The sequence below is a fragment of the Prunus persica genome, chromosome G7 (genome assembly GCF_000346465.2).
Source record: "Prunus persica cultivar Lovell chromosome G7, Prunus_persica_NCBIv2, whole genome shotgun sequence".
Taxonomy (NCBI): domain Eukaryota; kingdom Viridiplantae; phylum Streptophyta; class Magnoliopsida; order Rosales; family Rosaceae; genus Prunus; species Prunus persica.
Window position 1 is genome coordinate 20,430,261 of NC_034015.1, and position 22,552 is coordinate 20,452,812.

At 38.0% G+C, this 22,552-nt stretch overlaps 5 protein-coding genes across 7 annotated transcripts; 3 read left to right on the plus strand and 2 right to left on the minus strand.

The window, feature by feature from the left end:
* Window positions 920-5,984, plus strand: LOC18770729 (palmitoyl-acyl carrier protein thioesterase, chloroplastic). 2 transcript variants are annotated; one of them, XM_007202096.2, is made up of 7 exons: window positions 920-1,185; window positions 2,236-2,771; window positions 2,955-3,088; window positions 4,467-4,580; window positions 4,730-4,901; window positions 4,981-5,049; window positions 5,295-5,984. In XM_007202096.2, exons 2-7 carry the CDS (start codon window positions 2,277-2,279, stop codon window positions 5,562-5,564), a joined length of 1,254 nt encoding a protein of 417 aa, XP_007202158.1. In that variant the 5' UTR covers window positions 920-1,185; window positions 2,236-2,276; the 3' UTR covers window positions 5,565-5,984. The 2 variants fall into 2 exon arrangements, with proteins under 2 accessions (XP_007202158.1, XP_020423897.1); XM_020568308.1 differs by having other exon boundaries at window positions 997-1,267; window positions 5,295-5,761.
* LOC18769237 (auxin-responsive protein IAA1) lies at window positions 8,274-10,195 on the plus strand. Its single transcript, XM_007204658.2, has 5 exons — window positions 8,274-8,782; window positions 8,976-9,178; window positions 9,308-9,443; window positions 9,548-9,609; window positions 9,785-10,195. The coding sequence occupies exons 1-5, from the start codon at window positions 8,448-8,450 to the stop codon at window positions 9,814-9,816; spliced, it is 768 nt and encodes a 255-aa protein (XP_007204720.1). The 5' UTR covers window positions 8,274-8,447; the 3' UTR covers window positions 9,817-10,195.
* On the plus strand, window positions 11,297-14,971 carry LOC18771725 (serine/threonine protein phosphatase 2A 57 kDa regulatory subunit B' iota isoform). 2 transcript variants are annotated; one of them, XM_020569080.1, is made up of 4 exons: window positions 11,409-11,723; window positions 11,864-11,886; window positions 12,716-13,877; window positions 14,090-14,971. In XM_020569080.1, exons 3-4 carry the CDS (start codon window positions 12,726-12,728, stop codon window positions 14,444-14,446), a joined length of 1,509 nt encoding a protein of 502 aa, XP_020424669.1. In that variant the 5' UTR covers window positions 11,409-11,723; window positions 11,864-11,886; window positions 12,716-12,725; the 3' UTR covers window positions 14,447-14,971. The 2 variants fall into 2 exon arrangements, with proteins under 2 accessions (XP_007204385.1, XP_020424669.1); XM_007204323.2 differs by having other exon boundaries at window positions 11,297-11,886.
* Window positions 16,527-18,736, minus strand: LOC18771400 (protein PGR). Its single transcript, XM_020569081.1, has 4 exons — window positions 18,398-18,736; window positions 17,949-18,285; window positions 17,106-17,354; window positions 16,527-16,975 (listed from the first exon to the last, which is right to left on the minus strand). The coding sequence occupies exons 1-4, from the start codon at window positions 18,559-18,561 to the stop codon at window positions 16,844-16,846; spliced, it is 882 nt and encodes a 293-aa protein (XP_020424670.1). The 5' UTR covers window positions 18,562-18,736; the 3' UTR covers window positions 16,527-16,843.
* On the minus strand, window positions 19,052-21,944 carry LOC18769588 (tudor domain-containing protein 3). Its single transcript, XM_007204325.2, has 6 exons — window positions 21,605-21,944; window positions 21,328-21,495; window positions 20,492-20,738; window positions 20,168-20,377; window positions 19,496-19,767; window positions 19,052-19,411 (listed from the first exon to the last, which is right to left on the minus strand). The coding sequence occupies exons 1-6, from the start codon at window positions 21,857-21,859 to the stop codon at window positions 19,235-19,237; spliced, it is 1,329 nt and encodes a 442-aa protein (XP_007204387.1). The 5' UTR covers window positions 21,860-21,944; the 3' UTR covers window positions 19,052-19,234.

A 22,552-nucleotide genomic window follows, 5' to 3' on the forward strand; every position in this document is an offset into this window, starting at 1 on the left:
TTTCAATTTGGCATCGACCCAGCTGATACGTAGCTCAACTAATATATGTTATTATGACTTTTATTTTTATTTTTTATTTTTGAATATTATATATGTGGCCGCGATGTTGTTGTTAATGTTTGGAAGTTACAAGATGGATAATCATACCCCTTCTAGTGTGAAAAGGCGGCTATTGTTTCAAGGTGGGTGGGCCAATTACTCTTTGACACCTTTGAATTACATTAACAATGTGTGCCAAGGGTCATGAATTTATGTAACCAAAAAAAGAGGACCATGCCTTAATTTACTTTTTTTTTTTTTTTTTCATATGCATAGATATTGGGTGAAGAAATTTGAAGACAAAACCTCGAGTACATAGTGTAAGTCCTTAATTACTTACAAATCCTTATTTTCTTCCTCTATTTAAGCTCATGTTTCATCTCCTCCGAAATTCTTGTATTTTTAATATTGAATTTCATATTCAAATTAATCTCGTGTTTCTAATTTTTAAATAAAAAAGAGAGGATTTTTTAGCTATGGGTCTAGGAAAATAAAATTTTAGATAGGATTCTATAGGATATCTCCCTCTATCCAAAGACAGTTTGTAAACATTTTAATAATAACATTTTTATGGGACTCCTAACAAAAAAAAAACATCTTTAATCATCTAAGTTCTCTGGGACTCTTAACATTTTATTCCCCAGTCAAAAGAAAAGTTATTTATTTGGCCACCAAAAAAAAAAAGGGTCATTTAAAAAATAAATAAACGGTGCCTCAACAATAATTGATGGCAATTTAATTTTATGAAGAAAAGGAGAAAAATATTAAAAAGGGAAAGGGCAAAGACGTAAATGGAAGGAGAATAGTGTTGGAAGAAGTTTGGAAGTTGAACATGAGGCGGGATTTAAGTAAAGCCAGGTGGAAACTATATATTAAGTCGCTGGAAGCCAATTCCCCACCACCCGCAAACCCGCTGGCCCTAAATCCCTTCTCTCTCTCTCTCTCTCTCTCTCTCGCTTTCTCTTCTCTCAGTTTTATTTTTGCTTTTGAAAAAAAGCTAAAAGAAACACCAAGGAAGAATCACAAACCCTAGAAATTACGCAGAAAAAGAGGGTTTTCCCATCCAAAATGACGCAATAGCCCTCCCCTCTGCTTTGAATTGCACACCTTTTGAGTTTGTTCGGGTTATTTCTCTCGCTGGTTAAGGTAAGGGCCGAGGAGGTCCAGATATATTTCATTTTTCACGTCTGATCCGGAGTGTGTCTGTTTGGTTGCCGAGAAAGTTGAGGTAAACAGAATGATATGAAAATGTTGCCGCGTTGTTTCGGTTTCCGTTTGGTTGAGCGGAGGTCTTTTGTTTGGTTTTTAAAATCAGAGATCTATTTTTAAAAAATTGAAATTTTGAATTATTCTCTTTTATTTCCACATTTTCTCCGCAACCGAAGGCATCAAAATAACAAGTTTATTTGCTTGGAGGAACGAAGCGGCAAAATGGTTCTTGATTCATTTACAAGTTTTTGTTTTGGTTTATGACGTGAAATTTGCGTGATTTCTCACTTGGTATGTGTAGCTGTAAGCTCAGATCTACCTTGATTTCCTCTGCATACATGCGCAAAATTTTAAATTTTTAGGCCTTAGTAGGTTAATTGATGTGCTTCCAAAGTTCTTGTATTTTAGAGGCAATTAAATTTCCTTGAAGGTTCTTATAAAGTTTTCTTTATTTCTGTGGCTTACCCATTTTTCCCCCCCAATGATTTTAGGTTTCTCTGTCACTTGTGTTTTGTCTTTTGGAGTTCCGTTATTGAAGATGGAAACTTTTGCCGAAAAGTTTAATTGCCAGTTTCGTATGGGGTCAAATTGATTGTTATTTGTTCTTCCTCCGTTTTGCAGTTCTATAAGGATAATATGTTTTTCGAATTTGAATATAGAGCAAAATATTCGAAGTTTCTGATAGTAGAATGGTTTCTAGAAAAAAAAAATTTCTTCAGAAATGTAGAACACAATTTTATGCTTTTTTGTTGGGTACTGAAAACTGAATCAGATAATGTTGTTAGCGTAATTTGTTTATGAAGAATATTATTCTCGGTGTTTGTTGTAATTTAGTTATTGAACGTTTTGGACCTGTTGATCGGTTATTAGGTTGATGCCTGCAGTGGTAACATGTTGGCGTTTTTCTGCATTTTGCTGAAGATTTGACTATTCTTGCACCCCGTACTATGAAACAATATTGACACGGTTTGTATTTTACTGTTGCAGCGCATTGATTGCTAACCCTTCGCTCTGACTGAATTGTCATCATGGTCGCCACTGCTGCTACTTCGTCGATCTTTCCAATTCCTTCTCCGAACCAAGACTCTGGTGCCAAAAATGCCAAGCTTGGACCTGGGTCTGCTGGTTTAGGACTCAAATCGAAATCTGCATCGGGCAGTTTGCAGGTAAAGGCAAATGCTCAAGCCCCTTCAAAGATAAATGGCACTAGCGTTGGTTTGGCAACTGTTGAAAGTGGGAAGAATGGGGATGACATGTCATCCCCTCCTGCACGGACTTTCATTAACCAATTACCTGATTGGAGTGTGCTCCTTGCTGCTATTACCACAATCTTCTTGGCTGCAGAGAAGCAATGGACGATGCTTGATTGGAAACCCAAGCGGCCTGACATGCTTATTGACCCATTTGGTTTAGGAAGAATTGTTCAGGATGGTCTTGTCTTCCGCCAAAACTTCTCAATTAGATCATATGAAATAGGTGCTGATCGTACGGCTTCAATAGAGACGTTAATGAATCATTTACAGGTTTTTGACACATTCAATTTCATGGTTATAGCTTTTGAAGATGCATTCGTTATATAAATTTGTAGTGGAGAGATTAAAACTAAAAAATGCGTGTTTATGTAACTGTTTTTGTGTGCTTGAGCTTGAATTTCATTTTCTTCTTTACAAGCCTTGACGTTGTTTACTTTTCTTTTCTGGCTGCAGGAAACAGCACTTAATCATGTTAAGACTGCTGGGCTTTTGGGAGATGGCTTTGGTTCAACACCAGAGATGTCAGTAAGGAACCTGATATGGGTGGTAACTAAAATGCAGGTTGTAGTAGACCGCTATCCTACTTGGTAAGTCAACTAGATTCGCTATTATCTATTATATGAATTCTGTATAGTTCATGGTATCTGTAAAATTTTGTTAAGATGATGCAGCATTATTTAGTTTGAAATTTGAAGTCCTTTATTTGTGTTCCAGTTGCAATGACACTTTGTTGATTTGTCAGGCATAACCCATATTATCTGAAAGAGAAAGTTCTTTTATGTTTATCCCTGTTGGAGAAATTGCTCATTTATGCTAATCCATGAAGAGAAGAATTTTAGTTTGTTCTTAATTAAAAAACGATTATTATTAATGCATAGTATAATTGTGCGTACTTTCATGCTATGACATCTTGGGATTTCTTGATTTTTTTTCTCTCTGAAAGAAGAATTTGATGATATATTTTACTCTAAATATCTTTAACTTTTTGTTATCTCTGGAGGGTTATAAGTTATAGCAACATCAGACATGATAAAAATTGACCAGTATTTGAGATAATTAACATATAACTTGATGTCATTGAGATTGCATCTGACATGGTGCTCTGAAGGACTTGTCTGCTTGTCTGTGAAATTGCCTCTAGGCATTGGAGCAAGTCTTGCTAGTTTTGCTATAAGTTGAAGTTCTGAAATTAAAGTGGGAGTCTTAGATTTAGGGCAAGGAAAAAGCCAATTGAATTGGTAACTTGGTTTGTCCAATCTAGCTTGCTGTTGATGTTGGGTATATGAGTTTGTTGTTGAAGTTGCTATCAAAGTTGTTTGGGGAATATGTTTTTGCGGCATAGCACTGGGAATTTGAGATCATGCCTTGAAGAGCAGTGGGGACACTTAAAAAGTTACCGTTTGAATTTGATGTTCATATCAAACACGGGCACATGGTTGATGTATGGTTTCAGAAAAGTAATTCAAGGTGTTATTTGTAGATATGCCAAGCGAATTGCTCATTTTCTCATTAAGATTCTTCTTTTTCCTTCACTGTGTATTGAAATTTTGAAATGCTATTTATTATCTTTTGTCACTGTGTATAATGATTTTGGCATGAAGGTTTACTGTATCATGAACTTGATCGGCTTGCTCCTGTGATGTGTTCATATGCATTTGCATTCTGATTCTGTCAGAGTTGATATAGTTGTTTTGGTAGGGGAAAAATGCTTGATGTAGAAGCCAACTAAACTCCCAATACAAGAATGAGTGTTAAGGTTTCGATGACTTCTGATTCTTAATTCGTTTGTACTGATATATAATTCTACACCCAACTAGGTTAAACTGACAAGTTTTTTGCCATTTGTTTTATCTGATTACTTTGTATAATTATTTATCTTTGAATGAGAGAATAAGAGTATGTTACTTATTAATTTGATTGGACTATTATGGTGATGGGCTGAAGTAGTTTCTTTCTATCTTGCAGGGGTGACGTTGTTCAAGTTGACACTTGGGTTAGTGCCTCTGGGAAGAATGGTATGCGTCGTGATTGGATCCTCCAGGATTGCAAAACTGGCCAAATTTTAACAAGAGCCACTAGGTATCTTGTTCTTTTTTCACAAATAATTTAATAAATGTTTTCAATGGCTCACATGTTGCTGATCCAAGATAGCTTTTGACAAGTCAACTAGCAATATAGTGTGCTAGCACAATTAAATGGTATTTGATTGGGATTTGATGCTTTTGCAGTGTGTGGGTGATGATGAATAAGCTGACGAGGAGATTATCCAAAATTCCTGATGAAGTTCGAGGTGAAATAGAGCCTTTTTTTATGAATTCTCCTCCTGTTGTGGAGGAGGACAGCAGGAAACTGCTGAAACTTGACGACAAGACAGCGGACTTTGTTCGCACTGGTTTAACTGTACGTCAATCATCTTTGCACAGAATTTGTTATTGATTTAGCTGCCAGCTCACCCTGAAGGATACTTTTCTATTTGCAGCCTAGGTGGGGTGATTTAGATATCAACCAGCATGTTAATAATGTGAAGTACATTGGCTGGATCCTTGAGGTAGGCTTCTTTCCATGGAAATTTCACTTCTTTTCAGCAGTTCAAGAGATGGTGTGCAATGTACTACCGGGTCTACTGATTCTGAAAACCAGTTGAAATTAAACTTATATAGTGGGCCTAAAGTAGTTAGTGGATGCGTTATGTAGAGTTTTTGGATAGATGGATGATCAATATTTTTCTGTGAGAACTGCTTCTGCTTCTAATCTTACATTCCTCTAATTGAAAGCTGATTCTGGTTGATGCAGAGTGCTCCCTTGCCAATCTTGGAGAGTCACGAGCTTTCTTCTCTGACTCTGGAGTATAGAAGGGAGTGCGGGCGGGACAGTGTGCTTCAGTCCCTGACTGCAGTCTCAGGTGCTGATATTGGCAATTTGGGAAGCAATGGTGGCGTTGAGTGCCAGCACTTGCTCCGACTTGAGGAAGGAGCTGAGATTGTAAGGGGAAGGACTGAGTGGAGGCCCAAATATGCCAACAATCTTGGGATTGTGGGTCAGCTTCCGGCAGAAAGCGCTTAGCAAAATATTTGGGTTCTTTTAAGGCTGGATGGATCGTCACTAGTCACCTCGCCGTGTGCCCATTGCTTCTGTAGAATCCTGCTCGTGTTTCTCGGATTTATATATGTTTCTTCTTTCTATATATATAATTTATATATATTCTCTCTCCCATCTGTGTCATCATTCGAAAAAGATAAAATGTAGTCCCGTTGTAATTAGCCGTTGTGTTCTCTCTCTCTCTCTTGGAACCTTAGCTGTAGCTGTACCTCCAGGTTAATTGCCTTGGTTAAACTGGGCAAGACAAGACGTGTATATTTTTTTTTGGCCATTTTTTCTGGTTAGATGTGGGAAATTTTTTTCATTGGTTTGGTTCACATTTGGATCGTTTAATACGGCTGAAACGTTAATGAATAATGACATCGGCTTGCACTGTTTTCTCTACCTTAGCAGTTTATTTATTTATTTTATTTATTAGACGCCTCATTTTATATTTTCATAGAGAAAACTTGTAGTCTCTTTATGGGAAATAAGACTTGGAAATGAGAAATCAATTACTTTCCCATGTTTGGTAAGTCTAAGCATGGGAAATCGTTTCCATGGGAAAGTAAGGAGAGAAGTGAAGCTATCTTCTTAACTTGAGTTTTGTTTTCTCTCCTTATAGGAAAGTTTGGAAAAATGAGCTAATATTAAATAAATATTTTTCATGACTATTTTCTCTCCATTAACAATTTAGAATTACAATATATCATTAAATGCATTATTTTTTTTATTTAATTTAATATGGATATAATTGAAAATTTATACAAATTTTGTTTTTCATTCCTATTTAAAATAAACATGGGAAATTAAATAAAGTGATATTTTCCGGTAACTTTCCTAACATTATCAAATGTGGAAAATGAATTTCTCATGTTCCCCTCAAATTTATTCCGTGAATCAAATGGTGCGGTACTGCACAAAGGAATCTCTTTAATCCAAAAAAAGAACAGAAAAATATGTTGACACTTGGTTTTGGCGGGCATGGTTTCGTTTCGTAGTTGGCCTGAAAGCTGTGGCTGGCTCATTCTGGGCCATTTCTATAGTGGGCCATGTCTGAAAGAGTTTAATTAAGGGAATCATAGAATATGTTGGAAGCTCAAACCCATATTAAAATTCTGTTATAAAAAGCCCCATATTTAAGGGATGTGTTGTTAATACAACTCATGAATGCACATAAATAGGTTGGAAGCTCTCATACCCAGCATGAGACCCCCACATGATTAGGCAGCAATCCCAAGTGCTTAATTAGAGTTAACGGCGCAAATCACTACATTAATTATAGTATATTATTTATAACACGTGCCAACTACTCATGAATCCTATGCTCTTAACTCAGCTGGATTTGGTGGTTGATGTCGAATCCTATGAATCTCACCATTGTCTTCACAATAGTGAGATTCCGAAGGTAACGACGGTTTTAGGGATGACTTGTAAAGTAAAGAGATTCCGAAAGTAAAGAGACACTGATATGACTTGATAACTGATCTAATACGCATCCTATATAACATATTAATTGATTAATGGGAAAATGAGAATATTAACACCTAATCTCAAGTTAAGACTCCGACAAAATAAAAACACAGAGAAGAAGAGTTGAAACCGGTTTGTATAAAGCTAGGGGCCGCTTCCGGTTTTTAACAGCGAGAAGTTTTTAGCTGTAACCTCAGCCCAGCAGCATCTTCCTTATTTTCATGGCTGGCACTTTTGGAGTTTAGATACGATGAATAGGAAGGCGACACGTTGCCGACATTCCAACACTTGTCACATGCTTGTCGCCATACTTCATCCTTACATTTGGAAACTCTGAAACACTTTAAGCTACAGATCATTATCCTTATTCCCCCACCACACTCTAAGTTTTATAGTTTATTTTTCACAACTTTGGGTTTAAGGATCCAAGTCTATTAACGTGTGGATTGTGGAGCGAGGATTAATACATTTATTTTGTTATTGTTCTATCATTATAACTTGGTTTCAAGAAATCCTACAAGAACTCATCATGTATGTAGCTCATCCATTTCTGTGTAAAGTTTTGAATTTAACTATTCCTGATTAAAGAGAAGAGGAAGAATCTAATTAGTTTTTGTTTTTGTTTCAAGTTATGAAGGATAAAGATCAGGTAAACCCCGGCCCACACTCTCAATCCCACAATGTATGTGCTGGTAAATCAGGAACTCCCACAACAGCAGTAGGGTTTGAACAACTGACCCCAAAGTTTACAGTTGGCCCGGCTCATCCAAAGAGTGTAATTAGTTACCTCTTCAAAACTGATAACCATTAAATTGACTGTGTCACATGCATACATTATACATTACATCAATGAGTACTATTGCTGATGTGGAAATTTCCTTGTACAATCAGACAGACATTTCCAGCATCAGCAATGTAGAGTAAAATTTAGTAAGTAAATGACTAAATTGTATATTTTAGGACGTAAAGCTGATTCAGAGAGAGTGACAGAAACTGATTTGGATTGAATGTATCGGCAGGCGGCACAAACTTCTAAGCTGCTACTGTCAAACCATGCATGTCAACCGCAAGCAGCGCTTCCACACGTGGCCTCTGCTCATTGGCAACCCTCCTCCAGTCATTCAATTTTCTACCACCTCCAGTCATTGGCAACCCTCCTCCAGTCATTCATTCAATTCTCTCTCTCTCTCTCTCTCTATATATATATATATATGTGTGTGTGTGTGTGTGTACAGGTACATAGGTACATAGAAGCTGCAGCAAAATCAACAACCACCACCACACGTTCACACCCTACAAAATCACCCAACACCAAGAAGCAGCATTTGATGTTTTTTGAGCATTGCATTTAGATTTTGGATTTTGGATTTTGGGACAGCATACTTACTAATCAACATGAACATGCCACCGGATGCTGTTGACGATGATGATGTCAGCAAAAGCATGGATTTTAAGGACACTGAGCTCACCTTAGGACTGCCTGGTCGTCCACGACGTTGTTCTTCATCAGCAGCTGATCATTTCTTCGGAGGAATCAAGAGTGGTAGCTGCAGCGTGAAACGGGGGTTCATGGAGACCGTTGATCAGAATATTGGCCTGGAAAGCTTTACCAGCTGCGAGCCACGTAGCCAAATCAAAGTGGATGGGAAGTTGGAAGCTCATTACAACAACTACTCCTCCTCCAGCTCAAGTAGCAGGACAACTACTGCCGTGAAATCCCCAGCTGCAATGTAACTACACATAAAAATGTTGCTTTAATTTGTGGTGAAATGGTCTTTTTCTATATACTATTTGACGAGATTGTCATCAGACTGTGAAATTATTAGACGAGGAGAGTTCTTTGGGATTTGTATATGTCATAGTGTCGTCGTCGTGTACATGTTATCAATTGATAGTATGTGTGTTTGGGGTTTTGATATTCAGGGCAAGAGTAGTTGGGTGGCCTCCAGTGAGATCGTTGAGACAGAAGGCGTTGGTGGAGAGCAAGATGAAGAGCAAGAGCACGTATGTAAAAGTGGGTGCAGATGGAGCTCCTTACTTGCGGAAACTAGACTTAGACATGTACAAAAGTTATCAGGAGCTATTGAGAGCCTTAGACCAAATGTTCCCTTCCTTCATTACAAGCGGTGAGCATAATATTGCTTAATTAGTTGTTATATATACACTAATTACAAGGTTATTAATAATTAATTACTTGGTCTTACTTATGTGTGTAAATGTTAAAAAATTATATGGATCGTTAATGGTTTAATTAGGTAAGTATGTGGAGGATACTACGAGCAACCAGGAGCAGCTTATGAAACCTGCAGTGAAAGGAATGGATGAATATATGGTGATGACATATGAAGACAAGGATGGGGACTGGATGTTAGTTGGAGACGTCCCTTGGAAGTAAGAGTTCTATTTTCAACTGCTGCTGATGAAATATAAAAGTGTGTTCACTTCACAGAGACATTAATTTCTAAAATATATGCATGGTTGTGTGATGGGTGCAGAATGTTTATAGAATCATGCAAGCGTATTCGGTTGATGAAAAGTTCAGAGGCTGTTGGGATAGGTAAACTAGCTAATGGCCTACTGCTTTACTTCACTATAAACAAATTATTTCTCAATAATTTTCTCCATTTTTAGTATTTAATGCAAACTTCTTCTTCTTCTTCTTCTTTAAAAGGTTGTCATATGTTGATATTTATGTCTGCAATTATTTATATGCATTGCAAATTTGCATGCAGCTCCAAGGACGTCTCAGGTTCTGCCACAATGAAATGAATGGTACTGATCAAGCACATGTACGTACATATATTAGATGGGCCCTGTGTTTTTCTTATTAATTAGGACCATATCAGTGTTTAGGATCCAACACAGACCCCTCCTTTTTCTGGTTTTCTGTTTTTTTTCCCATCAGTGAGAATAAGAGAGAAATCTAGATTGTACCCTTTTCTTTTCACCTTTTTATTCCAATTTCATGTCTTTCAGTGGATCTTGATTGTAATTACAGCTAGCGTGCTTTCATGACCTTTGTTTGCTGACACCATCATCATATATCTCATGAATGAGTGAGTACACTGTACATGTACTGAATCAAAGTCATGTGCAATTTGCTGTTAAATTCTCCCAAATATTAATAACTTCCCCATTAAATATTAATTATCCTTAATTTGGTGTTCCTAAATAAGATTATTAAATATACACCACCTATCATTTATTTTCTAATATGTCATAAGAGTAAGTAAACTCAATGGGATCTGTGTTTACAAGGTCAAACAGGGCAAAGCAAAGGCATAATTAAATTAATCCAAGCGAATACATTCTGAATTCTTCTCAGTGGGATGGAAGGGCCAAACCAAATGGCCAATGGGCCATGACCCTTTTGAGAAAATTGCTCCGGCTTAAAAAGCAGAGCTGCTAAAACGCTAGCTTTTTTACTGGCAAAGCATAATTCGGCCAAGAAAGTGAAGCAATGTATTATTACATTGGAGTTACCAGAAATAAAGTTACTGCTATGTGAATCATTTGGTCTTCTCTGCTTATAAGTAGCTCCTCCGACCTTTTAGCATATGATTTTTTAAATGTACATGTTTTCTCTCCTTACCAACTTATAAAGGAACACCCTGTGGGTGTGGTGTGTGGGGGCTAGAACAAGACTTGGGCTTGGCCCTATATTTTGTCATTTTGTTATCATTTTGATCCCATCATTGTCTTTTGGGAACAATTGAACAAATCAAAGACTTAACCTTTACTTAAATTTGCCAACATAATGGTTCTTTTTAAGATTCTTTCTTCAAGGATAATGATTTATTAAGGGTTTTATGTTAAAGATTGGTTAAAAAATTTTAATTTAAGACGTCATTGAATCGTATATATGAAAATTATGTAACCCACTTACATATCTAATAGATGACTGATATTAAAAATTCTTAACGAATGCTTAACATAAAATCCTTAAGGGAGAAACTTCCTTCAAGACAAAGAATCAGCCTTTTGGAATTGACAGAAGATTAACAGCAGAAGACACACAGTTAAACCAGAAAACAGTATCTAAAGCCGAGCAAGTAAAAGAATATTTACTGCAGAAGAGGTGAGGCGGTTTGTGTGTTTTCTTTTGGATAAAGGTTGGGACTTGAATTATGCCAAATCTACCCTCTTCTTTTTCTTGGGGCTAATCAAATCAAATATCAGTAAATCAATTGCCAACAAAAATACCAGTTAAAGAAAAAAAAAACCATCATACTAGGGTTGGTGCTACTGCTACCTGGTACAATAAGGCTGCTTTCGGTGCCCCACAAGTACAATAATAGCAAAACTTTTACCAAATGAAAATCCAATCCAGATCTTTTTCAGCTCAGTCAAGCAAAGCTTTGAGAATATTATGAATAGTTTTTTCATACATTTTTATTTTTAATTTCTTTCTTTACCAACTGAACCCAAAGTTTCAAACTTTAATTTTGTATTGCTTATTACCCAATATATTATTTTCCTTACCTTCTGTTGGTGGAGACTGGTACCTGCAATTCTCAGAAAATGCCACACCGCCTATTCTCTTGTATCGAGGACCTCTTAGTGATCTTCCATGGAGGTCCCTCCGTAGTCCAACATAAAAGGAAATAGTGGATCAAAATCATTTCGAAAAGAGACAGCTCCACAGCCAAACACAGCCTTTCTCTGCCTGCCGTATGTATTTTTTTTAATTTTATTTCAAAGTAAATTGCTTTCTCGACCAAAATTACATTTTGGGTAGTTTTGAGGTTATCATGAGCTCTTTCTGTGCTTCTCTCCTTTGCTAAAAAGGTCTCTCTGTGTTGTTTTTCAAGCATATCCAGCAGCTCAAAAACAGGTTTCTCTCTCTCTCTCTCTCTCTCTCTGAATGTTTAGTTTAGCTGAAGTGCAGAGACTTCCAAGTTCTTATCTTTAACATAAATTCAGAGTATGCATTGTATAGATCATGGCCAAGCTTTCTTTTTTAAGAGAGTCTTATGATTTCTGATCTGGTTTTGGTCGTCAGTCTAGTACGTGTGCTGCAGTGTAGATCTATGTTATAATTCTCTTTTTGTTCTCATACTTTTGTTCCAGATCTGAGTTTCCATTGACCAATTTGGTTGCTGTACCAAAATCTAATAACTTTATGCATTTATTATTTTTATTATCTTATAATTTTTGCTAATTAGTTGTTTCTTTCTTTTCTGGTCTGGTATGGTCTGGTCTGGTTGATGTCTTCTTTAGTAAGCCTAAAGTATTTATTAGATTTTCATTGATATACAAATTCTTCATGTTTTGAATTATTTGCTTTTGAGTTTGATCTGGATTTACCATCTGCTGGACAATGACATTAGTATTAGTTACTTGGCAACTCTACTGCCAAAGGGCGTGAAAGATTCATTTCAGTTGTTACTTGCGTAGGCTTTCTGTCTGGATTTTACTGAAGAAATATGGTCATGTAGATATTACTCTGATTTGAAGACCACTTGTTTAGTGGTGCTCTGCTCAGTCCGTCTTTCATTTCCAGTTACTACTTATGCAGTTGAAGTCTTTTGTTGCCTTTTAACAATCCTAGTATAAACCATTGTGCTATGCTCAATGATATTCTGTTTGAGAGTTTTATGTATTGATGTATGGATTCGTTTGCTACAACTTAATCCATGTAACGTATTGGCTGGATTTTGCAGGAGTTCCACCATGCTTAAGCAAATTCTAAGCAAACTCCCCCGCAAGTCGCCAAAATCTGATTCATTAGATTCTGCAGGGAGTGATTCTGGCAGCAATACTCCCAATTTGGGCAATGGGTTCCAATGTACAATTGGTGGCAGTTCTCTTACAAGCAAATTAAATGTTGTCAAACGGGTGTCTTCAGCAGTTTTCCCATCAAGCATTGCAGCTGGAGCTGAGGCAGTAGAGCCCCATCTATCCTTCAAAGAGGTTTCAAATCCACAGAAGCATAATCTGTTTATCAGCAAGCTGAACCTTTGCTGCGAGTTCATTGATTCCAGTGATCCAGTTAAGCAAGATCTTAAACGTGAAACATTGATAGAACTTGTTGATTTTGTTTCTTCTGGATCTGCAAAGTTCAGTGAACCAGCGATTTCTGCCTTGTGTAAGATGTGTGCAATGAACCTGTTTAGAGTTTTCCCACCTAAATACCGATCTAATTTTACTGGGGGTGAAACAGACGATGAAGAACCATTGTTTGATCCTGCTTGGTCACATCTGCAAATTGTGTATGATCTTCTGGTTCGGTTTATCAGTTATAGTTCACTTGACATAAAGGTGGCGAAAAAGCATGTGGATCATTCTTTTATCGTAAAATTACTTGATCTCTTTGACTCTGAGGACCCAAGAGAAAGAGACTGTTTGAAAACCATTCTGCATAGGATTTATGGAAAATTCATGGTACACAGACCTTTTATAAGAAAAGCTGTCAGCAATATCATATATCGGTTTGTTTTCGAAACTGAAAGGCATAATGGAATTTCGGAGCTGTTGGAGATTTTTGGGAGTGTAATTAGCGGGTTTGCTTTGCCACTGAAGGAGGAACACAAGATATTTTTGTGGAGGGCTCTGATTCCTCTACACAAACCAAAGTCAGTGGGTATTTATCATCAGCAATTGACATATTGTGTTGTACAGTTTATAGATAAGGATCCGAAGTTGGCAAGTACTGTAATAAAAGGGTTGTTGAAGTACTGGCCAGTAACAAATAGCCAGAAGGAGTTGATGTTTTTGAGTGAGTTAGAAGAGGTTTTGGAAATGACTAGCATGGACGAGTTCCAAAAGGTCATGGTCCCACTGTTCCGGCGAATAAGATGCTGCCTCAATAGTTCCCATTACCAGGTAATATTATGCTGCATAGATTGGATCTCCCTGCCCAAATTGTAATTATTGTACTTCTTGGTTTCGTAGTTTGGTTTTCTTTATTTGGCCGAAAATCTGCTTGATGATAATAAAGAGCCATGTATTAGCATCACAATGGGGAGGTGAAGCTGTTAAATGATATTATTTCATCCCTTTTCCTTTTCTTTTTTGACATTTTTTCTTCTTTTCAGGTGGCTGAACGATCTCACTTGCTGTGGAACAATGAACACATCCTTAACCTTATTGCGCATAACCGCCAGGTGATCTTGCCGCTTGTCTTCCCAGCGATTGAGCGAAACACCCAAAACCACTGGAATCAAGCAGTGTTGAACCTGACGCTGAACGTGAAGAAGATGTTTAGCGATATGGATGAGGAGCTGGTACTTGCCTGCCAATGTAAGTTGGAGGAGGAAGATATAAGGTCAAGCGCTGCAGCTGAGAAGCGCAGGTTAACATGGGAACGCTTGGAAACTGCTGCTGGTGTCCAACCCGTAGCTTGTAACTTTTTAGCTCCGATAAAGACTGCTGCTTGTCCTGTTGTCTGCTAAATTCTCAAGTAACGGAATTTGGCATGCATAATGTGACAGCTCTAATTGAGTATCAAAATTTTGGTTCTGAATCGGACCAAGAGATGACTAATGGATTCGTGTTAGTGCTTGGATGTTGTTTTGAATTGTATTGATCATGATCCTGCTGCGCTGAAGAAGATCGTAAGGAACCCTTTTGCTTGACGTTATGTTTGTTGACACATCTTGTATCTTTACAGAAGGGTGGTTTGTTGTGGCCTGTCGTTTGTAAGTTGTATTTTGTCTCCCTATTAATTAGATGGTGATCGTGCTTATGAATGTTAAGCCATTGGCTTTCCAATGTCCAAAAGATGTATAGCTAAATTTATGTCCTCCCCATTTCGTTTTTTTTTTTTGGGAGGTGGGTAGTTTTCGGGTTTGGGACAACATGTTTGACCTGCGCTAGCACGGAATCACATGTACTAGGTGAAGTTCATAAATCTAAATGTTGTTACACTGACTTTTGGAACAACTTTTCACTGATGTATGCTACAGATTTTTGTGTTATTGTGTTAGTGCTTTTGTCTTGCTTGTGAAAAAAGGCATTTAGAGTAGATAAACTTTGGATCTTCTTCTGCACATTAAAGGGTCATCTATAAATCTAGATTCCAATGCTAAATGATGTGTCATGTTTTAGTAGGGATCCACTCATGGAAAGATAAAGCTGGATCACGGGAAGCCCCGCTGGTCATGCCATTGGAATTTGACTTCCATCTTCATTTGGACGGAGACCTCACATCGCCTGCAAGAATGTGTAGAGATACCTATGTATGTATGTATGTATGTATTTATGTCCGTCTGTCTGTCTAGTGTCCGTCCACCTGCCTACTGAAGCTCATAAAGAAGAATCATGAAGGAGACGAATGAAACGAGCCGTATAATGTTGATGACATAATTATAATTTATGAATTACAACTCACAAGCTGTACCAGCCAAAATATCCTCTCTTTTTTTTCTTTTTTTTTTTTTTTTTTTTTTTTTTTGTGGTTACAAGTTATGCATGAGGAGGAATCGGATTATAGATGTTACATGGGGGGACCAACAATTAATACCAAATGGGACACTACCATCATTCAATTCAATGACAAAAATCGTTGGCTTTTATCATCCATCCGAATTTGTAAGCCTCAATTTGTTGTTGCACAGCAATCTAACAGCATTCTCTGTTTTTCTGTGTTGCTTTTGGTGGGAGAAAGAAACACACGAGAAAATGGATGCACCGCCAGGGTATCAAGAAATGTCGAGTGTTGAGCATATTAAAAGGCGCCATGAGGAGAAAGGCTGCCTCTACGCTTGGTTAGTATGAACTCGGTCAGTTACCCTTTTACTCATCCTTTTTCGACTGAATTTATATATATATATATATATATAATTGTTTCCCCCCTTGCTTTTGTGATTGTTGTGACGCAGTTTGTTTACCCTGTGTTGCTGTTTCTGCTGCTATGAGACTTGTGAATGTTGTTTAGACATACTTTGCTGTTCCTGCTCTTGATAACATGGAGAGGGGAGAGGAGAGAAATATTTCTCATGAATAAATTATGTAATTGGTTTTTAAGGGAAGACATAAACTTCTTCAAATAATTCCATTTTCCCGGTGAAAATGGATGAAATCCTCAATTCCGTTTTAGATTTGAGCTTATATATGCATCTGTAATATGTAATATGTAATATGTATATGAATATGAAGATATGGTGTGGGTACCTTTACTGAAGGAAAAAATATATAGTGATCAGTACAATATTTTGATATCTAATTCGATGATTACTTTCCTTTGCCAGCACACCTTAAACTAATTATCACACACATCTCTTTTTAACCAACATATCTTTTCACAAGCATGTAAATTTCGGTTATCAATAATATCCGAGACATGCAATGATTATGTAGAGCACCTGCTGTAAGGCACGATTAAATTAAATAGGGCTGGACACGGTTCGGTAACTTTGGCCAACAGAAAAAATTCAACAAAATTCAAGAGAATGATCTTAAGTCCCACCCGGCTGCCTGTTTTGCAGCTGAAAAACGTATAGAACACTACTGGTTTAGAAGACACAGAAAATATGCACGACGGAAAATAAGTAAATTAAATGCACACGTTCTCTATATCCCCAATATATGTTGAGCAAGATACAGTAACCATCATTATCCACTAACACATGCTTTAAAATTTCGTGTACATAATTGTCACAGCCAGTGTTTACCTTAACTCACTAATCCGTCTCGAAGTATCAGTTCCTCAAAACCCTCTGTGAAGCCCGCTTATCAGTAGGTTAGCATTTAGAAAACTCTTTTTCAAATCATGGTTTACAAGGACACACGCTATGGTGCTGGTACATGGTTGATCTGAGCTGACGATCATTCAGTTGAGCAGGTTAATTTCAAAAGATGTAAGTGCAGGCAACGGAAGTGAGAATTGTTGTCAGCAGTATTGACACAACATTCACAGCATTGTTGTCAAGATAGTTAAGACCTGAAATTTTCTTAACTGTAGGCCCTGGTTTTCCAACAACCTAGAAAAGAAAACAAAAAAGAGTTGGAATGAGATTAATTGAGCAGAAAGTGGAAAGAATGAACTAAGAGTTACGCAGATTCAATTGTTGCCTTCATGGAAACATAAGATTCACGTTTGCCTTAACGCACTTTATTACGAACAGTGCAGAATCCACTGAATTGCAGTGTTGCTCCCAAAAGAGAATCAATGAGGCTGCCACATAGTCCGGCAAGAGTAGAAATAGGTATCACCAACAGCTGCTTCAGTGCAACATCATATGTACATTTTGTAGTGGGAAATCCAAAGACCACATATGTGAGTCCGACAACCGAGCCTGCAGCTGCAGCTGCCAGTAATCCTGCTTTTGTAACTCCACCATTTGTACCCTTCCGAACAGGCTGCCAACAATGTGGAAACCAAATTAGTATCCACAGTGTACTTATTCCAGCAGCCAGCTAAGTTCTTTTCTTCTATCCTGCCAAATATTTTTCCCCATAACCCTGTAAATCCCAATCGTGATAGGATAGACCCCACATCTTCAACTTTGAAAGCAAGGTAAATTCTTAATAACATTAGTCTATGAGGCCATTGGTAAATCTTTAGAACAGTAAAAAGAATAAAAGATGCACAAATGACACTCATAAGCATAGCAAGAATGTGAAATAAGATTTTACAAGAGAGATGTGAAATGGGGTAAACAATAATGATACATGTACTATTTTTAACATTGAGTTAAAGGGCAAGTTTACTAGATAAGTATCCAGAAGAGAGCCGTCAAAAACATTGTGACAAGCAAGACTTTAATGTGTATGAATAAATGGGTGCGCTCAAAATAAAGCCAGAAGCGCAGAGCCGGGCATATGCAGCATGGCAGAACAAGATAGGGGAAAATCCAAACTTCTTAAAGAATAAAACTCACATAAGCAAAATTATTGATTTGACCAAAAACCCAAGTGAGAAGAACACTAAAATCTGGGGTTGAGCATACGAACCTTGAAGGTTGTGATTAACCGAGGCTGAGCATCGCTAAGTATTCCAAGCTCAGAAGACCAAGTGTCTCCATTGCAGCAAGCATAGTGACCTATAACCCCACCAATCAGTGATGTAATGAAAACCGACTCTTTCGAGTCCAAGCATTTGTCTTGCAACCCCGTTTTTGCCCACAGAACAAGAACCAAGACTGAAGCAATCCCGCTGTTTGATAAAACTTGTACCCAATTTCTTTGACCGCCCTCTTTGAAATCAGCGTCAACGCGACGCTTCTTGTCTTCACCAACCTTGGTCAGCTTTGACGATGTGAAAAAGAACACGAGCAACAGAGCTCCGTACCTTCAAATTTTTTTACAAAGATGAAAAACTTTATTAAACAATTCGCCCTTTTGGGATTTGGATGCAGAGAAAGAGAAAGAGAAAGAGGAAAGAGGAAAGAAAATCGGCGTGCCTGTATCCGATTGCAATGTGAATGGTCATGACAGCAAAACCCGCGATTGCTCCTGAGAGGTCCAGGGATTTTCTACGGTAGGCTCTGGCGGCGATCAACGACGAGATTAGAAGGGCGATTAACGGTTGGATTAAGAGTTTATCCATGTTTGCGGCTCTAAGCATGTAAATTTTTGTTTTCACGATTATGGTGGAAAGGAAACTAAAGGATAGAGTGGAAAGAATGACTGCTCTCACACCACGCACCGAGCCTCGTTTTTGGTATATTGTCTTTTTTTGGCGGCCTACACTGACCCAACTTTTTATTTATTTTATTGAGAACGGGTAGTGGACCTCACTTCAATTGGTCACTCCCCCCCACATTTTCATCCAATTTAAGAGAAAAATGGAGCCCACCTAATTTCTTTAATGGAGAAGCACCATATGATAACCACATGGCAATCCACGCAACAATATGTTTATAGCCGGCACACAGAAAGTTGATTTATTTTCCTTTTTCCCTAAATAAGTGATTGGTCCCACAGAAAGTTTATTTGAACAGCTATGCAAAGCCTACCAACCCTTTTTCGTGTTTAGATAAGAGTTTATTCTTGGCTGAGGCTGATCAATCATTTCATTTTGCCTAAAATTTTAGGCTTTAATTTCACCCCAGACAGAGAAGAAGAAGACAGCTTCTTGTTGACAATAGAAAAAGACCACAATCAGTGGAACTGCAGCTAAGCCAGCAAAATTTTAAGATTACCATCATCACCATATACATATCAAAACAAAAAAACAAAAAAAATTACCCGACACACAAAAAATTGATGAGAATACAACAAAACGAGGTTTTAAAACGTCAACGAAATCCTCCTCTTCCCCTCCCCCCTCCTCTACTCCTCCCCCGCCCCCTTCCTCTTCCTCTTCCCCTCCCTTCATGTCCCATTCCACGACCACCGTCGTCATCCCTTTGGAAGTTAAACATGCTCATTTTTATATTCTCTGCATTCACATCACGAGGAGGACCTTTTTGTACCTGAATTGCAGCATAATGACATCAAATACTTTCAATACAACAACAATGACAAAAATAATGCTCATAAGATGCAGAGGCACTGACATGATAATCTTCCAAATCAAATTGATTTTGGAGCTGCCTTGCAAGTTCCTCGTCGCGACTGCTCTGTGCAAAGGGATTTCTTATTGAAGGCTTTGCTCCAGCTTTCCTCTTTTCCCATTCATCCAAAGTGAACACCACGGGCTCTTCCTCTTGCCTCCCCTTTCCTCTATATTGTCTACCTCTTGAATGCCTGTCATCCCGGTTTTGATGACTCATTTTCTGGAGGAGTTTTTGTGCAGCCGCTTGGTTTTGAACAGGGACAGCTTCAATTACTGTAGAAGCCATGGATACATCAGTATCACATTACAAAGTAAACAGAAATGTAGAACATTTACAATAAAATAAATACACAAGTCAACTGAATGCAGTTGTGTGAATTTTGTAATTAATCCATTTTACATAACCGTTGATCTGGACATAATTTAAAGAGGAGCAAAAATTCTCCATTTTTAAGATTCAAGTATTACTCTGACACCTTCCACCTGTCTCATCTACAAGCACATATGCCCCACTAGTAACAATCATTCAACAAACCTGCCACACCCCCTCCCCGCATTCTTTTCTCCCCAAGTGCATAAAATCAAACTTAAATTATATGAGTTACAGATGCAGCATAGATAATAATAAAGTATAATAAAAAGTTGCAAGCTGGACTTAAAAATGAAGATCCACCTTCTTTTGGCCTCGCTGCAGAGCTACTAGGTTTATCTTGAGTTTGTTCATCAAGGGAATCTGTCGTAAGCTTGTTATCTGTGTCATTCTTTTTATCAGAGTTATCCACGTCGTTTGATTTCAAATGAAGGTCCTGCTGCCTTCCAATTGGCCTAACCTCAACGTTTCTGGCAATAGGCCCACTGCTCTTGGAGTTCACATCAGAGTAATCTGCCAATGATTGCATCTTGCTCATGAGTTATGCATGCATTAGCAATCTGAACATTATGGTGAAAGACATAAACTATTAAAATCTTATGTAATTAAGAGCTCAAGAATACTGACAAGAAGACTTGTCCTGCTGAGGAAACCGACTTTTGGGTATCCCAACTTGCAACTTCTCAAATGGAGGGGGGCCGTTACCGTCACTTTCCTGTGAAACCCTTAAAGATGAGCGGGAAAAGCCTGAATATTTTTTATTCATCTGCCATTCTTCATAAAGTGACTGAACAACGCCTCCTAACAAAGTCACAACTTTAGGATTCAAACATACTATTCCATTACGTATAGTAGCTCTACCTTCCAAACGGACCTGCCAATCAAAAGCAGGACAAACAAAAGATGTTCAGTTAACAAGAGATATGACCTTCATATATGCACCAGTTGTCCATGAACTTGAGAAATAGGGAATAGAGAGACACTGAAAACTTGTTCCAAAATTTGTATCAAGGTTCACATGACCAGTAATATACAATAAACACAGCCTGTAGCGTGTAGGGAAATCCCAAGCATAGTGTGACAGATTCTTCAAACTGGCATCATATCTCATGAAAAAGTACTTATATTCCGCACAAAATGGTAATCAACAGACTAACTGTCAAACTTAGAAATTTCATCCATTGGAATGTTGAGCTAAAAGTAGCATATGGGATAACGAATTGTTGAGCTCAAGTGAAATAATTTAAGTATGTTTGTCTTACACTTGGATTTATCAAGCCCAATATATAATAAATTATTAGTTTTCCAATGGGCTTCACAATTGTGCAGCTCAATATCTATTAGTTTGCTATTAAACTGAAGACAAATTCCAAAATATGTTCAATCAATGACAGCTCTAAGTTATTTACACAGATATAAAACGCAAGCTGAGCATTGAGCTAGCATGAAGAACAGGGAAGTACCTTTGTACCAGGAACGACGTCGTCAGGGATTGATGGGATATGAAAGTACTCTACAGCTGCTACCTCGCTGTGGCCGTCTGTCAGGCCAAGCTTTAAAAGACGCCGACTGCTTGAATTTCTCGCAAAATCCACCACACTGCTTCTGGTAATGTCTCTAACCCAAGCTATCTGATAAAAACACAAACGAAGACCGCATTTTTCTTCGTCTTTAAGTTTTTTCTCGGCAACCAAACAGTGAACAATAAAAATTCACGAGAGAGTTAAGAGGTGTGATTGCCTGGAGGACTTGAGGGCCGAGAAGATGAGATGATTTGCGGAGAGTATTCGGGTCGGGCAAGGACTTGGCGGAGATGGATTTGAGGTCCATGTTGGTGAGCTCCGATTCCACTGAATTCACCACCGTACGCGTGTCGTCGGCCAAAGCGGAGTGGATCATGATCATCGCCTTCACTTGGTCCAGGTCGCCGAAGCACCAGCCCCTGCTCCTTAGGGTTTCGATTGCAGCGTCTGAAGCACCGGAGCTCTCCTCCATTTTTAGCGCCTGTTTGCGCGGCGTTTGATTTTGGGGCTTTTCTTAGCTTTTGCAATTGCAACAGAGAACGAACAATGTAGGATGTGGTCCCATGTCGGCCATGAAATGTCGTCGTCTTGGCTTTAGTGAGAACGAATGAGGGGCCAACGGGCCGAGGACCAAAAAGGGCCTACATCACCCAACAGCAAGGGACAACGGGGCGAGGTGTATAAGTTGGTGGGCCGTAGGCAGGGCTTGGGCCATCCTGGTATAGAATGATCAAGTCCGGCAGGGCACGTAGGTAGTTTATTAAATAATTAATAAAATAAAAAAAAATAGTGGGGCATCATGCCATGTCTCAATAAAATAAGAACTTTAGGTGTCACCGGTTGTAATTAGTTAGAGGGCATAATTCTCGGATGACCCTCATCGCATCACACGTAAAAGAAATATTATATAAATTATGTTAGTTAGCAGTTTTGCGAAGTGTATTTGTTACATAAATTATTTATATAATTTATTATTGGATGAATAATGCATCATTGAGAGGCACTTGGTTTCGGTTGGAGATGTGCATGTGGAAAGTAGAATGTGGTTGATGTGTGTAATATATATATATATATATATATATATATGTATTTGTTATATGTGGTTTCTAATTCTAATTACCATGTAGTTTCGTGTATCTTAATAGTCGGTTACCAATTTGTGAGC